This window comes from Dermacentor variabilis, unplaced genomic scaffold (genome assembly GCF_050947875.1).
Source record: "Dermacentor variabilis isolate Ectoservices unplaced genomic scaffold, ASM5094787v1 scaffold_33, whole genome shotgun sequence".
Classification (NCBI taxonomy): domain Eukaryota; kingdom Metazoa; phylum Arthropoda; class Arachnida; order Ixodida; family Ixodidae; genus Dermacentor; species Dermacentor variabilis.
The window spans coordinates 436,929-454,394 of record NW_027460511.1 but is presented as its reverse complement, the minus strand read 5'-3'; the positions used below and the strand labels follow the sequence as shown (position 1 = coordinate 454,394).

General features: G+C 47.9%; 1 protein-coding gene across 2 annotated transcripts in view; it reads right to left on the bottom strand.

Annotated features, from left to right (window-relative positions):
* The window catches only part of LOC142569018 (uncharacterized), a 104,227-nt gene that overhangs the window by 45,403 nt on the left and 41,358 nt on the right, over positions 1 to 17,466 (bottom strand). For both annotated transcript variants that reach the window (XM_075678542.1, XM_075678543.1), the window contains exons 5-6: positions 7,943 to 7,969; positions 1,959 to 1,985 (exon numbers count right to left, since the gene is read on the bottom strand). In XM_075678542.1, the coding sequence (XP_075534657.1) occupies positions 1,959 to 1,985; positions 7,943 to 7,969 (54 nt within the window). The remainder of the gene's footprint in view (positions 1 to 1,958; positions 1,986 to 7,942; positions 7,970 to 17,466) is intronic.

Below are 17,466 nucleotides of genomic sequence, written 5' to 3'. Positions count from 1 at the left end.
AAGGTTGAAAGTGTCCAACTCAAAAAATGAGACAGAACTCACGTAACTGTCAAAACTGATCAACAAAGAGAAAATGCGGGATGTTAGAATATATAACGTGCAAAAGACTGAGGAAGCAGTAAAATATAGGCGCAGTATGAAATCAGGCAATCGAGAATTCCGCGGAGTACAATCAGCCTCTTTATATGGCTTTTATGGATTACGAAAAGGCATTTGATTCAGTAGAGATACCAGCAGTCATAGAGGCATTACGTAATCAAGGAGTGCAGGTCGCTTATGTATATGTTAGAAAATATCTACAGAGATTCCACAGCTACCTTAATTCTCCACAAGGAAAGTAGCAAGATACCTATAAAGAAGGCGATCAGACATGGAGACCGAATCTCTCCAATGCTATTGACTGCGTGCTTGGAAGTATTCAAGGTATTAAAGTGGAAAGACTTAGGAGTGAGGATCAACGGTTAATACCTCAGTAACTACTGATTTCTACATGAAATTGTACTGTTTAGGAACACTGGGGATGAGTTAGAACAAATGGTTGAGGGCCTTAACAGAGAGAGTGTAAGAGCGGGGTTGAAGATTATTGTGCACAAGACAAAGGTAATCATAATTTGTCAGGCAAGGGAACGACATTTCAGGATCATCAGTCAGCCTCTATAGTCTGTGTAGAAGTACTTTACTTATGTAAATTACTCACAGAGGACCCTGATCATGTGAATAAAATTTACAGAAAAGAAATGTGTTGGAGCGCATATGACAGACAAGGTGAAACTATGATTGGAAGCTTGCAATTATCTTTGAAAAAAGGAGCTGTACAATCAGTGTATTCTACCTGACGTTACATATGGGGCAGAAACTTGCCGACTCAAAAAGAAGCTCAAAAATAAGTTAAGGACCGCGCAAAGAGCTATGGAACGACGAATGTTAGGCGTAACGTTAACACACATAAAGAAAGCGATGTGGAGAAAAACAGCAGGATAAAAAAAATCGGAGCTCTCTAAGTCATGTAATGGGTAGTTTAGATAATTGGTGGACCATAAGGGTTACAGAATGGCTGCCAAGAGAAGGCAAGTGTAGTCGAGTACGCGAAAAGTCCAGGTGAGGTGATGAAATTAGGAAATTCGCGGGCGCTAGTTGGAATGGGTTGGCGCAGGACCGGTAATGGTAGATTTGCAGGGAGAGGCCTTCGTCTTTCAGCGGACATAAAGTAGGGTGACGATGTTGATAGTTATATATAGCAGTTTTGGGTCTCGTCAATAAAAGATTTATTAGATTTTCTCAGCCTTTTTACTTCATGGTTAGCACGGCCACATTCTTCAGTTATATTGTTGAAATTATAGCGTCAACTTTTATATGTACCGCCTATTTTAAAAGGCAATTTCATTGGAGTGAATTACCCGTGCTTTTACGTATCATGCACCTGTGTTTCTAGCGTCTTTCAAGCGCTTTGCCTGAGATAGTGCAGATAAAAATGTGGCACAATGGCAAAGCTCGTGCTCTTTCAACTCCAATGCTCCTACCAATGTCGCCACGCAACGAGTGACGTCAGAGATGGTCATACGCAGAGACGCCGCCTTCATGCCATCGAGGAGCTGTGGACCGCCCTCACGCCGGGGAAACGTCATTACATTGGGAAGCACATTGGAATGTGACTAGCGCCGACAATCACTCGTTCCGCTTCAGGCTGTAATGCAGCGCCTGAAGAAATTGCGAACCGAAGTGATAAATGCCGCATAAAAATCTTGAATGGTGTCTCAACCTCCAGTCGACGTCGATCAGACGTTGAGGGTCCGCCGCGTCTCAGGCAATAATTTATATGCGTCATGCCTCACGTTTTCCCCTCAACTCAATCAGGAAGACGTTTTCATCGATGTAACGTACACGTTGCTTTGCGTTCCAACTGTTTATCTTTCAAGTGGAGAGAGGAAGAATCTTGAAAAAGTAAATACGTTACGTACCCTCTTATCATCCTTTCTTTTTCGATCCTGAAAGATGCAAAATGTGGCCTTTTAATAATTTGTTTTTATGAGCACACCATCAAAAGTTAGGAAGGCAAGAATCCATGCTCTCGTATTTCTGTTCAGAGGGGAATTGTAAGAAATCGAAACAAACATACCGAAACTATATAACAGTCAGCTTTGTGACACAAAGAAGGTGTCAGAAAAATGATAAGTGACATATACGTAGGTGCTATCAAACATGATATCTCAGTGACGGAGCATAGATTGTAGCTCCATTAAAAGCTGGAAAAAGTAGCCCAATATTGCCTCTATTATTCGGAGGAAGATTAGGAAAAAATCGGAGTTAAGAAACGTCTCCACGCCTAAAGGGATTCTCTAAAAGACTTACGCCGATTTCATCTACGCAGTTTAGAGTGTATAGGCTGTCAATTTTTAATCAATCTTGAATCTATACACACGTGGAGGTTTCTGTCCGTTGGAGGTATTTTCCTATTCAGTCCTAGTTCAGCTGTCGGGGATACTAAACAAGGTAACCTAATCACTCCTCAGGTGACACACCATCCGTGCAAGTGCTTCCTAAGAATAAATAGGCGTCATCTGGGAGGTCATATTTGTGCCATTGGACGTAGGATTAATCTTCCGTAGTATGCCAAATAAGGTAACCGGGAATGTCTGCAAGCGTATACTGGAGTTGGATGCAGCTCTAGTTAAGAAATTTCAGGAAGACGAACCAGACCTTGCCAGCCTGTTGTATTCTACTGTGAAATCAATTTCATGAACACCTCAGGGAAATTATCGCCATCTGCGTCAGTGCAACGATGATGGTTTGGATATATCTCAGTAGATACAAATTTCAATAAGTAAACATAATCAAGATTGTTGAACAACGGGATTCGAACAAAGAACGTCTACAACCGAGGTCCGGTACTCGTATTATTAGGAAACGCACTCGCGATTCTTTATTGCATGGTATTTGCATCAGTAATGGGGAGAACTTCTTTAAAATACATTTAGAGAGACACGCGAAAAGCAAATAGAGACTATTCGATGTGGTTCAAAGAAAGTTCAAGATTGAGCCGTAGAACGACGCCTGAATTGTTGTTTTAGTGAGCGATAGGTTTGTAAGCGTCCCTTTTCATGATACCTCTTCAATCTGACTTTGTTGATATTGATTCATGCATATTGCGTGCTTCTTGTGGAGGATGCAAGCGGGAGTGGTGACGAAGACGACGAACGCCCTCTGGCTCTCGAGCTGTCGGCTGAACTGGCCTTAGCTGCAGTTATCCTTTGTAAATATACTCTGCAGTCTCCAGTTCTTAATGCTTCATTCGCGTAACATTTTCGTGGAGTCATTAAAACTTATTTCTTGGGGAGTTGGTGCATACTTCACATAAAAATTCTAACAGCGCCATGCACACATGCATGGACAAAGTGTGTATGTGTTGGCGCTATTTCAATTTTTATGTCAATAATTTTGGTGGAGGGCCCAACGATGGAGCTGCGCAGCGTCCGCACCGTCCTGCTTTCCGCCATGGCTCCCGGTCACGTCACCTTGTCTGCTTCTACTCCTGCAACCCCGCCAACAACCTTCTTCATGCTTACCACTCCCCGCGATTCTGGCATGTTCACCGGCCAAGATAATGTCGACGTTGAGGACTGGCTCAGCCTGTACGAGCGTTTTAGCCGAAACAACCACTGGAGTCCTACCATTAAGCTAGTGAATGTCCTAGTCTTCTTGGGCGGAACACCTCGTGTCTGGTTCCAAACACACGAGGACGAGATCACTAGTTGCGATGCTTTCAAGGAGAAGCTCAGTGACCTCTTTGGAAATCCCACCGGTCGACAGCTGGCTGCTAGAAGAAAGCTTTCTACCCAAGTTCAGTCGTCTACGGAATCGTATGTCTCGTACATACAAGACGCGCTCCCTCCTTGCTGGAAAGTCGGCGAGAAAATGGCTCAGGTTGACAAAGTCCACCATGTACTCAAAGGGATCGCGGAGGACGCGTTAAACTTGTTCGTCTTCAAGAATGTGTCCACCAACAACGTCACTGTCAAGGAATGCCGCCGCTTTGAGCTCGCCAAAAGCCGCTACGTCAAATCACAGTTCTCCCGGCTCCATAACGCGGCTACAACGTCGTCTTGCGCCTACCATACCGTTTACCTGCCCTAAATGACCAGGTCACATGTATTATTTTCCGCGAATTCGAGGCTACAGGTCTTGCGCCGTTCAATCCACGCCCACTTTACCCCACTACTGACCAACCAGACCCTGCGACCTCTCTTTCAGCAGTTGCGCGGCAAGAATTTGGCAACCTAGTTTTTCCTGCTGCCTGCTCCATCTCCCTACTTGACGCCCGACGGTTGCCGAGGGCGACACCTCACAGCGATCTGTATTACCCTCCCAGATACCGCAACCCTACCGAGTGGAGAATTCCGGACGGCAAGCCCATTTGCTTCCGTTGCCTGCACATTGGCCATGTCGCTCGCCACTGCCCCACCTCCTGGACGTTACCGTACTCGAGCTACGTTTCTCCGTCTTCTCACCCATATGTCGACGCGGGCCATTACTCGCATCGCCGTATGCCTCTTACCTATGATGTATGCGTCGATGAGAGTCGTCCTGCTCGCTCGCCGTCACCTCAGCGCCGTCGGTCCCCTTGGCCCCAGCCACGCCGCTATTTGTCGCCGACCATGTAGGGACCTTACCGGACGGAAAACTAGACCATGCAGCTCCTGAGGGTAGTGCTGCATTATCTTCGTCGTATCGGAACCCTCCATTGACCCTCCCAACGAACCACAACTTGCTTGATGTTCACATCGACGGTGTTCTTTTGACGGCATTAATAGATACTGGAGCCCAGGTATCCATAATGAGGCGCAACCTCTGTCGTCGACTGAGGAAGGTTCTCATGCCTCCTTCTACTAGAGCCGTACACGTGGCCGATGGCAGCACTGTTAACGTCAATGGAATGTGTACTTCCCGTATATGTATCGCCGACCGCCACCGTCCGGTTCTTTCTACAGTGCTGACCAATTGTCCCCATGACCTAATGCTCGGACTCGACTTTCTTACGGCGCATTCAGCTTCGATCGGGCGTTCTGCCGGGACCCTATGCCTCGAACTTCCTCTACTCGCGCTTGTCCGTGCCGAACTGCCGAACAACTTTAGTAAGACTGCCTTTGTCCGCTTGCCGCCTAAAGCCTTGACTTTCGTCGATTTCTTGAATTTTTCCTGTGCACGATGGTGATTAAGTTGGTAAATCTGTTCCTCATGTCGTTTTGATGTGCAATATCACTGTGCCCCACTCCGTCGTGACCGTCGGCGATAAGCGCTCATGCCTCCCCGTCGTAATTTTCGGCCTCTCTACCCCAAGGCATGCCACCGCCAAAAAACACCATCGACGCTCCCGGCCGCGTGCTTTCAACTGATCGACATTCCTTCGGAGCCGTTCTTTCGCGTTGGCTTGGACTTACTTGGCCATTTGCCTCTATCCACGTCTGAAAACAAGTAGGTTGCTGTGGCGACAGATTACACCACACGCTGAGTAGCAGTCCCTCATCTGCCCCGTATTCCACTGACGTTGGGCATGCCACGCGCATCAAACTGTATTACTCCCCTGTTATCTGCAATATTTAGACCTACCGGGATGGTGCTTCTGCCGGGGATTATAATCCTCGCATAATCCGTATTTCTTGCGGATGATGCAAGCGGGCGCACCAACGAAGACGACGAACGCTTTCTGGCTCCCGACCTGTCGGCTACGCCATCACCAGAGCACTTCCAACAAGCTGTGCCACAGATATCGCAGATTTTCTTTTACGCAACGTCATTCTGCAGCATGGTGCTACATAGAAACTGCTTTCTTTCTAAATTCATCGCCGACATCCTGCAGTCCTGCTCAACAAACACAAGCGGACTACATCTTACAATCCACAGACCAATGGTCTCACGGAGCACTGAATCGTAGCCTAACAGACATGATTGCAAAGTATGTGTCGTCCGACCATATAGATTGGGAACTTGCCCTACCCTAATTCAGTTTTGCGAATAATTTGCGTCACGTCACTGCCGATTATTCCCCGTTATTTTTGTTGTTCGGCCGAGAACCCACATTGCCACTCGACGCATCCCTCCCATTAGCCGCAGCAGAGACCAGCGAGCATGCACTTGACGCCATCACCAGGGCAGCCCAAGCATGCGTAATTGTCCGCGCTCACCTCTTCACCTACCAAGAGAAGCGTCGGCGTTTGTACGATCGCCAACACATAGGCGTGCACTTTTCGCCTAGATCGTCGGTACTCCTGTGGTCCCCGACTCGTCCCTTTGGCTGGTTAGAAAAACTTCTGTCCCGGTAGACAGGCCCATACCGTGCGCTGCGTGCTGTGACTTCAATTACGTAGGACGTCTACCCAGTGAGTAGCAGTCCTTCATCTGCCCCGTATTCCACTGACGTTTTGCATGTCGCGCGCCTCAAAGCGTATTACTCCCCTGTTATTGGCAATAGTTAGACCTACCGGGATGGTGCTTCTGCTGGCGGGGATAATGACACACGCATATACAGTATTTCTTGTGGACGATGCAAGCGGGCGCCCCGACGAAGACGACGAATGCCTTCTGGCTCCCGAGCTGTCGGCTGAACTGGCCAGCGCTCAATTATTCTTTGCAAATGTATTTTGTAAATGGTCTGGAGTTCTTAATTTTTCGTTCGCGTAACAATATGGCCGTTCTTCTTGCAACTGGCGGGCCCTATTATACCTCCTAAAACGCGCATCTATCTTGTTGGTAGAAGTGTTTGGGACGTGTACCATGATGCATTGGATAGGCGACTCATGACTTTTTTGATTCATCGTTAGCCATAAGATGTGCGCGATTCATTTTTTAAAACTAGATTGTTGCTAGGTTAAGCACGCAAACCTCTTTCTAGTAGTAGCAGTGCCGTGTAGTTAAACTGTCACCTAGCAATATTATTTTGCTTTCCGAGATGTTTCGCATCAAAAGAACAAGCTTCCAAAGCACCTCCCGTGTTCTTAACCTGTAGAAACTTTTTTAACGGCTGTACCGTCACCAATTTCGTACATGACACCTAATGTTCGTTATATTGCGCTCTTGTCTTGTCCTTTTAACTCACTTCCCTCTGACATAGTTCTGCGTATTTTTTATGCACCACCTGATTTTGCATTATCATGTTTTCCTGTCTTTTATTTTTGCATTTCGCAACTGCCGTAGATGAATGCATGTTGCGGCAAAGCCAAATGCAATCATTTTGTTGTCTCAATTCTTTGTAATATTTGTATTTGTTTGCTGGTGGCCAAATGATTGTTTCCTTGAAATAGTTATAAAGTTTGTTTTGCTTGTGGGCGATGTTAGTTGTGTTTATTGCCCAATATCCTGCATTCACATTGATGTTTCATGCGCATTGTGACTTCTTTAATCCAGATTCATTTTCGGAAGTAACTTCTTCTGTTGAGACCAATCCCTGTCTTAGGTGCCAAAAGGCCGGCTTACGCGTTATGTATATAAATAAATAATTCCACTGAGACAGCAAGCGACGCAATGGCGGAGCAGCAAAACCAAAGCAGCAAACGAAACCAATGCAGCAAAAAGGTGAATAAATGGTTAATTTGAAGCATACTAGGGACAATATATATTTTTCATTTCATTACCACCATTTCTTGTCGCAATACAAATATTGTACTGATACATATCGGGGAGGGCTCACAGGTTTGCTTACTAATCAACTCTTTAGTAAACGTTGAATGGCAAAGGCCTCATATTTTTAGAATTTCCAGTCGAACTCATGACAACTCGAGGAAGAATATTATGCTTTATGTGTGAATGACTAACATAAGGACAAGCAAGGTAACATCAAATCTGTGAATAAAACAAGTGTCCTCTTTACAGCTGGATATAGACATCTTGTCGTTCATAGTAAAATAGAATAGCACGGCATTAAGGGTGAGGTAGTATCAAATTTACTTACGGCTCTTTCACTGCATTTGCAGCCTTCCTGAAAAGTAAATAGGAGAGTTTTAGGATTGGTTTCGTTTGACTATAGTAAAACTGTAACGCAAACAACCATGGAATATAGGGTTGAAATAGGGATAGCGATTTACTTTTGACCACTCATAGCATATCATTTGTAACAATCACCCTGCAGCCATTTGTCGAATTTTGCTACAATATAGCAGCCTAAGTTATTGGGCAGTATTTTTAAAAATACCATTCCACAAGGTCTCAAAATTTTCAACAGCCTTTGTTTGTTAACCTTAAATGAGTGTACCCTTGTAATAACTTATGCGCAACTTCCCTTCTAGGGTATAGCAGTGTTTGTATCCGGACCGAAATTCTGCTGCAGTGCTCGAAAGACTTCACAACTAAGTGCCGTAAACACGCCTAGTATAAAAGGGTGCCTTCCCTCAACGTTGGTAGTTAAAAGTTCTTGAAACTTGGGCTGGCTTTTTCATCAGCATGTTGTAAAAACGTAGCCCACTGACCTACTCTGTACCGCTACCATGGTGTTTGGCAGTTAGCCGAAGTTGAAATGCCCAAATTTCTGGGACGTGCAAAAATTTCAGGGCATTCATTTGGTGTGCAATTTCAAAGAGTGAAGAAGAATTAGAATGCAGGTGCCGCAAAGTGATCAAGCTTGCAGGCAAATGACAGTGAAAATATGCCGTATGTATACAATCTTACTTGCACGAAAGAAAGCCGGCGCCTGCAATTTAGTGAAACTAATGTCCCAATGTATTAAATCAAGATAAAACAACGTACGGACATAAACCGGGAAGACATGTACGGATTTGTGTGTGTTCGTGTTCACATTATGTATTCCTGTCGTAAGCATATGGCAAACTTATCAATGTATGAAATTGGCTAAGTACAGGAGGGGTGGGGGAGAAATAAGCATGAGGAACCGGACGTGAAGACGGTGACGAGGTGCAAATAATCCCAGTGGTCCCGAACGTGCCAGAAACAGTGGTTCCGCGTGGTCGGGCAACAGTGGCAGCTTAAGGGAGTGGTGCAGCGATAGGCAGCTATAAAAGGGTAGGTCTTAGTGCGTGGGTGACTGGGATCACCATGTTTGCCACCGGTTAAGTTGCGCGATGGAAAAGAGACTTGACGCGGAACATCTTCGTGGAGAAATTTTTGTATTTGTAGGAATAAAACCGTATGGTCAGTGGCGTCTTCACAAAAGTCCAAGGAGGGAAGGTGTGTGTTATCATGAGCTGCAAGGGATGTTCATGCATCCTCTTTGCACAGCTAACACTTATTCTGGCAAAGTTGAATAAAGCAGACGGTCATCTGGGCGTTGCTAACAGCAACCGCGTAGAACGTATGGTCTGACGTTTCTCTAATTGTGTGCTTTATTTCGCCCGCTTCGACAATTTCTTTTAGTTGACGCGTTGACAAAGACAGAGCAGATTTAGGATATAGTTTGTAAACCTCTCGGAAATGCGTAAAGATTGACTACCCAAATACTATTCCGCGCAAAGCCGGTGTATGGCGTGTCGGCTCAGTACCTGTCATAGTTGAGAGAAAGCCGACCAGTAAATGCGGTCGGCTTCTAGATTCCTGAACGAGAGGTTAGACAGGTCAGTCAGGTGAAATAGGATATCCGTGTGCTTGACGTGGTCGTCCGGCTTGTTATAAGAACTTACTCGGCCATACCCGACCATCCAATCCTTCGCGTACTTGTAGCATGCACTGCTAAATATAAAGGTGTCGCGCTGCCGCGGTACGCCAGTGCAGGTGGTGGTTCGGGGTATGGGAGCGACATGGAGTGAGCTGGTATCTATGATGGGGAGAGCGGACAGTAGCTTTCGAATCTGGAGTTCCAAGATAATGAAAGCCAATCCATCACGTTCACTATGTACAATGGTGTGCTCTAACTCTACAATGCAGAATTGCAGCAGATTACCTTAACGGCGCCAATAGCTACGGAGGAGCGAATGCGCGCTTCCAAGGACCATGTATCGTCGTATCGATCCTTTAGCGGCCAGATGTCGATTGTCTTCAGCACACTGCTCAATAATTAACGCTTTCGTACCGGAGTTTCTTGTCTAAGTTTACCCGTTCTTTGCGGGAGTTTTTAATTGTGGCATAATCGTGGAACTACATTCAAACGAACGCGGCTTTGTTTGTGCCTTCTGTAGACTAATGCCATAAGAATATGCGTAGTTCGCGCCTTCCGTTTTTTACCAAAACAGTGCCTAATTCTTCGGCTGATGTATGTCGTTTATTGGCGGAAGGGACAGCCATGGCCAAAGAGTGCCATAACATATTGAAACGTGTACTTATACTTATCGGGCGACCAGGTTTCGCCGCCAAACAAATCTGATCGCACAGCGCGGGACGCGCCTGCATGTATCCGAAGTTTCTGGAAAGTTATCGATGTTTCTATCCGCTGTCTGTTGTGGCCGAACCTTGTGTTATCTGATTTCATCGCGTGACGCGAATGGTGTAGAATTTTGTGGAAGGCACGCGGGTCCTAACGATTAGTCTGGAACATTCGATGACTGCAGTATAAAAGCCGACGCGCTGGACCCGCTGATCAGATTTTCGACGATCGCCAACCGTGTTCGCCGCTATCGTTGTGCTATAAGTGTAGCCTGCTTTTGTGGGCACAGGTTCGCCCAGTAAAATTTAGTTTTGTCCTTCAGAGTATTGCTACTGTGTTCTTCAACGTCACCACCACGTGATATCTGATGAAGGTGCTTTTTGTTCATGTACCGGATGCCACCGACAAGGCGTGATACAAGCCCGGGCCCCAAAGAGAACACCAACGTAGTCCCGGACCATCGAGCAAGCAGCCGTGTTCAACGGCTAACCCCGGAGCATGGACTTCTACCGGAGAAGACCAAGAAGATTGTGACCAAGGCAACCCCAATGGCATCCCCAGTGTCCCCCATCGTGGTGCAGGAGCCCAGAGAACCTCCGACGTTCCGCGGTTCCACATTTGAGGACACGGAAAGCTGGCAGGGAACGTATGAGAGGGTCGCTACATTTAATAGCTGGGCAACTGACGACAAGCTACGACATGTCTCTTTCGCATTGGAGGACGCCGCCAGGACGTGGTTCGAGAATCGAGAAGCCACCTTGACTGCGTGGGACCTCTTCCGAAGCGGCTTGCTGCAAACATTTGCAAGCGTCGTGCAAAAACAGGGAGCCCAAGCTCTACTGGAGGCCAGAGCGCAGCTGCCGAATGAGGCGATCGCTATGTTCACTGAGGAAATGAGCCATCTGTTCCGCCACGCCGACCCAAAAATGTCCGAGGAGAAGAAAGTCCGCCTACTGATGCGTCGTGTAAAGGAGGAACTTTTCGCCGGAATGGTAAGAAGCCCACCGAAGACCGTCGACGAGTTTCTTCGTGAGGCGACGAGCATCGAGAAGACACTGGAATTGCGGAACCGGCAATTTGACCGATGCATCAAGCCAACAAGCTACGCCGGAATTCAATCACTGGCCAAGCGCGATCTGTGAGAGACCATCAATGCCATTGTGCGCGAAGAACTGCGCAAGGACTTGCCATCGTCGCAGCTTCAAGTGGCTTCGATCGCCGACATCGCGAAAGAAGAGGTGCACCGATCGCTTGTAGTTCCTCAGGTGCAACCACAATTACCGTAGCCCCAGCCTGAAGCGATGATTTACGCCGCCGTCACACGCCGTCCAGGTCCCCCTCCGCGACCGCGCCAAGGCCCTGTAATACCGCAATTCCGTCATCCACCGCTGCCAGCACGACCAGCCCGACCACCGCCCGAACTGATACCACTGCGGCGAAGCCGGCCATGCATACCGCCGATGCCCATACCGCGACCTGAAATTGCGAGGCTTCGCCGTGAACGGACAGCACCCGAGGGAAGGTGAACGCACTCGTGACATCGCCGAATACCTCGCCGCTTCTCAGTGGAGCCCTCGCGACCAGGCTGCTACCTGTCGCCGCAGCGCCGACCATACACTGGCCCAGCCCGGGGCCGGTCCGTCAGCCCATATCCGGAACACTAAAAGCAGCAACCAATGGAGGTGCGGTTGCTGTTCGTCGAACTGACGAAGATCCTCCGCCGACGACGAAGACACCGAAGAGACTATCGCGACGACATAACAACGACGACACACCGCCGTCCCGATGAAATCTGGCAGGAAAGAACACGCTGACGAAAGACCACCTGACGACGCCACATACCAACCACAAGTCAATGCGACGCCGCCGTGATCTGACGCCAAGGCCTAACTGTAACGCAAGACAAGGAACCACCGACATCGACGTGCTTCTCGACGGCCACGCAGTCACCGCCTTAGTAGACACAGGAGTCGATTACTCCGTCATGAGTGGATCCATCGCACCCCAATTGAAGAAAGTTAAGAGTGCATGGGAAAGCCCGTTAATTCCGACCTCTGGAGGACACCTCATCGAGCCGAGTGGAGTCTTCACGGCAAAAATTACCATTCATGACCGGACTTACCCTGCCACCTTCGTTATCCTGCAACAGTGTTCACGAGACGTTATTATCGGCATGGACTTCCTGAACCAACACGGTGCAATAATCGACCTGAAGTCGAAGTCTATGACGCTGTCGGAAGATCAAGCGATACCGCCGCAGAGCCCTCGTAGTCACCACGCCTTGGGTGCGCTCGAAGGTCAATCAGCATTGTTATTTCGGTCGTCAGCGAAGCACCCGCTCACGTAGAAGGAGTCATCGAAGGCGACCATCGTCTACTGCTCGACCTTGAAATTTGCGTCGCAAGAGGGATCGCTCGACTGCACGGAGGAAACACGAAAGTGCTGCTGACAAACTTCAGCCAGGATTTCAAGTACATCAACAAGGGCAGGACGATCGCATACATCGAGGAAATTCAGGAAACCAGCGATGCGCTTGTCATCTCGGAATCTGTCGCATCTGCCCCGACGACCGTGGTTCGCGAACTAGACTTCTACATAAATCGAAATCTCCCCATGATTAAGCAACAACAGCTCAGAAGTTTACTTCGACGATACAAAGACTGCTTTTCGACGTCGTCGAGGATTCGACAAACACCAGTCGCAAAGCATCGCATAATAACCGAAGAGTGCGCTCGACCACTCCGCCAGAGCTTTTACCAAGTTTCGACGCGAGAACGCGAAGCTATAAGACAACAAGTCGACGAAATGCTGCGCGACGACATCATCCAGCCGTCGAAAAGCCCATGGGCGTCTCCAGTTGTTTTAGTGAAAAAAAAAATAACGGAGCCCTACGTTTCTGTGCGGATTATCGTTGACTGGAGAAAATCACCGAAGAAAGACGTATACCCCCTCCCACGGATAGACGACGCATTGTATCGGCTCTGCAATGCTAAATACTTCTCATCGATGGACCTTAAGTCTGGCTACTGGCGAATAGAAGTCGACAAAATGGATCGCGTACAGACCGCTTTCATCACGCCAGACGGCCTCTATGAGTTCAAGGTTATGCCATTGGGACTGCGCTAGGCACCTGCAACGTTCCAGCACGTGATGAACACGGTTTTAGTAGGATTGAAGTGGCAGACCTGTCTTCTTTACTTGGATGATATCGTCGTCTTCCCCAGAAATTGCGACGATCACCTTAAGTGGCTTGCGGCCGTATTAGAAGGCATCAAGTTATCAGGGCTTACTCTGAAGCCGCAAAAGTGTCACTTCGCTTACGATGAGCTTCTATTCCTAGGCCACTTTATCAGCAAATCGTGAGTACGCCCGGACCCGCAGAAGACAGCTGCCATCGTAAAGTTCCCGCAGCCAATCGACAAGAAGGCAGTGTGCATATTCCTTGGCACGTGTGAAGGCGCTTTGTGAAGGACTTTCATGCATCGCGGAGTCGCTAACACATCTAACGAAATGAGATGTCGAGTTCAAGTGGGAAACGCCGCAGGCCGACGCATTTCAAGAACTCAAACGACGCATGCAGTCGCCGCCAATACTTGCACACTTCGACGAGGACGCCGATACTGAAATCCGCACTGACGCCAGTAGCCTAGGCCTCGGTGCCGTCCTAGTCCAGAGGAAAGACGGACTTGAACGGGTGATATCTTATGCTAGCCGGCCGCTGTCAAAAGCGGAAGGCAATCATTCTACGACTGAAAAAGAATGCCTCGCCATCATTGGGGCTACAGCAAAATTCCGCCCTTACCTCTATGGCAGGCCATTCAAAGTCGTCAGCGACCATCACGCGTTGTGTTGGTTAGCTAACTTAAAGGACCCTTCCGGACGGCTGGCGTGGTAGAGCCTCAGACTGCAAGAATATGACGTCACCGTAATATACAAGTACGGAAGAAAACACTCTGACGCCGACTGCTTATCACGTGCCCTCATCGATCCCCCGACGTCGCCTTCCTTGGAATAATAAGCGCGGACGACTTCATTAAACAGCAGCGAGCAGACCGGGAGCTAAAAGGCCTCGTCGAGTACTTGGAAGGCAACACCGATGTTGTCCTAGGGCATTTGAGTGCCGGTTGTCTTCGTTCACGCTACAAAACAACCTGCTCGTGAATAACTTCTCACCAGTCCGTACCCACTACCTTCTTGTTGTACCGTCAGCGCTGCGTCGAGAAGTACTGCACGCCCTACACGACGATCCAACCGCTGGGCACCTCGGATTTTCCCGGGCGCTGTTGAGGATGCAGGAAAGGTATTACTGGCCGCGTCTGACCACCGACGTCGCCCGTTAGGTCAAGACATGCCGAGGTTGTCAGCGACGCAAGACACCACCGACAAGGCAAGCAGGATTACTACAGGCGATACAACCTCCTCGTCGGCCATTCCAGCAGATTGGGATGGATTTGTTAGGACCGTTTCCGACGTCAACATCCGGGAATATGTGGATCGTCGTGGCGATGGACTACCTCACCCACTTCACGGAAACTACCAAAGGCAATACCAAAAGGAAATGCCAAAAGGCAGCGCAGCCGAAGTGGCGAAATGTTTCGACGTGCACATCCTGCTGCGACATGGTTCCCCAGAAGTCCTCATCACCGACAGAGGAACCGCTTTCACAGCAGAGCTCACCCAAGCCATTCTGCAATACAGCCAGACAAGCCACAGGTGGACAACTGCCTACCACCCGCAGACTAATGGTCTCACGGAGCGCCTGAACAAGACCCCTACCGACATGCTAGCAATGTACGTCGACGTCGAACACAAGACCTGGGATGCCGTCCTGCTGTACGTAACATTCGCTTACAACACGGCGGTGCAAGAAACGACACACTCTGTTTCAGCTGGTTTACGGCAGGAACCCGACGACGACGCTCCACGCCATGCTGCCGCACGTTACTGACGAGGAGAATCTTGACGTCGCTACCTATTTCCAGCGCGTCGAAGAAGCCTGACAGTTCGCCCGCCTACGGATCAAGACCCAGCAGCGTACTAACAGCCGACACTACAACCTCCGACGAAGCTTCGTCGAGTACCATCCTGGCGACCTTGTTTGGGTACGGACCCTGATGCGCCATTGAGGACTGATTGAGAAACTATTGCGACGCTATTTCGGACCCTACAAGGTCCTCCGACGTATTGGAGCACTAGACTATGAGTTCGTGCCAGACGGCATTTCGCATTCACAGCGGCGCCGCGCGCGATCTGAATAGGTCCACGTGGTGTGCCTTAAACCCTTTTACGGACGCTGACGAACTTCCTTATTTTTTTTGTTTTCTTTGCTACGAGTGCTTTTCTTTATTACTTTCGTTTGTTTGCAGCATCGGGTCGATGCTTTTTAAAAGGGGGTATTGACAAGTGTACTTATATTTATCGGGCGACCACGTTTCGCCGCCTAACCAATCTTATCGCACAGCGCGGGACGCGCCTGCATGTATCCAAAGTTTCTGGAAAGTTATCGGTGCTTCTATCCGCTGTCTGTTGTCGCCGAACCTTGTGTTATGTGATTTCATCGCGTGACGCGAATGGTGTAGAATTTTGTGGAAGGCACGCGGGTCCTAACGATTAGTCTGGAACATTCGATGACTGCAGTATAAAAGCCGACGCGCTGGACCCGCTGATCAGATTTTCGACGATCGCCGACCGTGTTCGCCGCTATCGTTGTGCTATAAGTGTAGCCTGTTTTGTGTGCACAGGTTGGCCCAATAAAAATTAGTTTTGTCCTTCACAGTAGTGCTACTGTGTTCTGCAACGTCACCACCACGTGACAAGATGGTAATGTATTGTGTAATAGATATGAAGTGGTCAAATTGAGTTGAAAATGTAGTTGGGATGTGGATATTAAGTATTCCTAAAAGCGGTTTGTTGTAAACTGCGGAATATATATAAGGATCAAAATAATTACAACAAATCACGATAAAAAAGGCATAAATGTTTTGCTGTGAAGAAGTGATATGAAAGGATGCATACATGCACTACTGCCTACATAGGGCTCTTTATCTACCGCAAGAGTTAAGACGCGCGGACTGTAAGAACTCATGGCAGTGTCGCTGAAGCCTCAAGGCACGTATATGCTACACATGACCCGGGCAAATAATTTCCAAGAAGCTAAATTCATCTGCACAGCAAAACAAAATGTTTCCATGTTAAAAAGCAGTTCTTTACATAGAAGAAAAAATGCTGGGTGAAGTAGAATACTTTCACGAAACGTAGAATGAAAACACTTTTTACGCTGAATTTTTATTTCCCTGCAGTAGACGAGGACATGGAAAACTCTGAAGCTGTCGCCGCACCTTGGACATGAGGGAGGGTTACTTCCAGTTAGTAGGTAGGTATTTCCTTTTTTTCACGAGTACCTGTTTCTGCTGCTCCTTCTATTATCTCTGTCAGTGACACGACAGCTCACGACGACCAGCGAAACAGCTAATAAAGGGCGCCTGTGCACGCCGTTGACACGCCGCCTGAAACACGGCCGTTGACACATAGCTGACAGACGGCCGTGTCAGTGGCGTTGTGCCCAGCACTCCTTTATCCTCAATTCTACACCCTCGCTTCGTGCCACTCCCACCCATCACAGCCCCTCTCTCTTTTAGAAGAACCCTACCTATATAAGCTGTGTTATGGAAAGCATGTCGCCTTGAAAAAGAAAAGTCCACTTGTCGAAACGTTCCATCCCGCTACCACCTTGTTCTCGGTTTTCTCATCGTCATGGATTCACATCTCCCGCCTTCCCCCATTTTCCAAGAATGGCTATGTCACACACGGTTTATCACATGTCAAACAAGGCAAATTGGAAGTAAAAGGGAATAAGGAAAGGAAGGGTAAGTTCAAAGTGAGAGAGAAAAACTAAGATTTGAAAGGAGGTCAGCAAAGGCAACTACCAAGTTCAATAAAAATAAACAGCAATGAAGCCTTAATGAAAAGTAGAAAGTGTCTCTCATCCCAGAGCTTTAACACTTTAATGAATGTGAACACATTTCGTAGTATGGCTAAAGTATATCATCGCAAATCATAAGCTGATGATGAAGTGCTGATTGTGTGTTATTATTAGTATTAGGGTATATTGGGTATATTAGGGTATATTGTGCGTCCGGATCGCGCACTAAGCAGGGATCCATTAT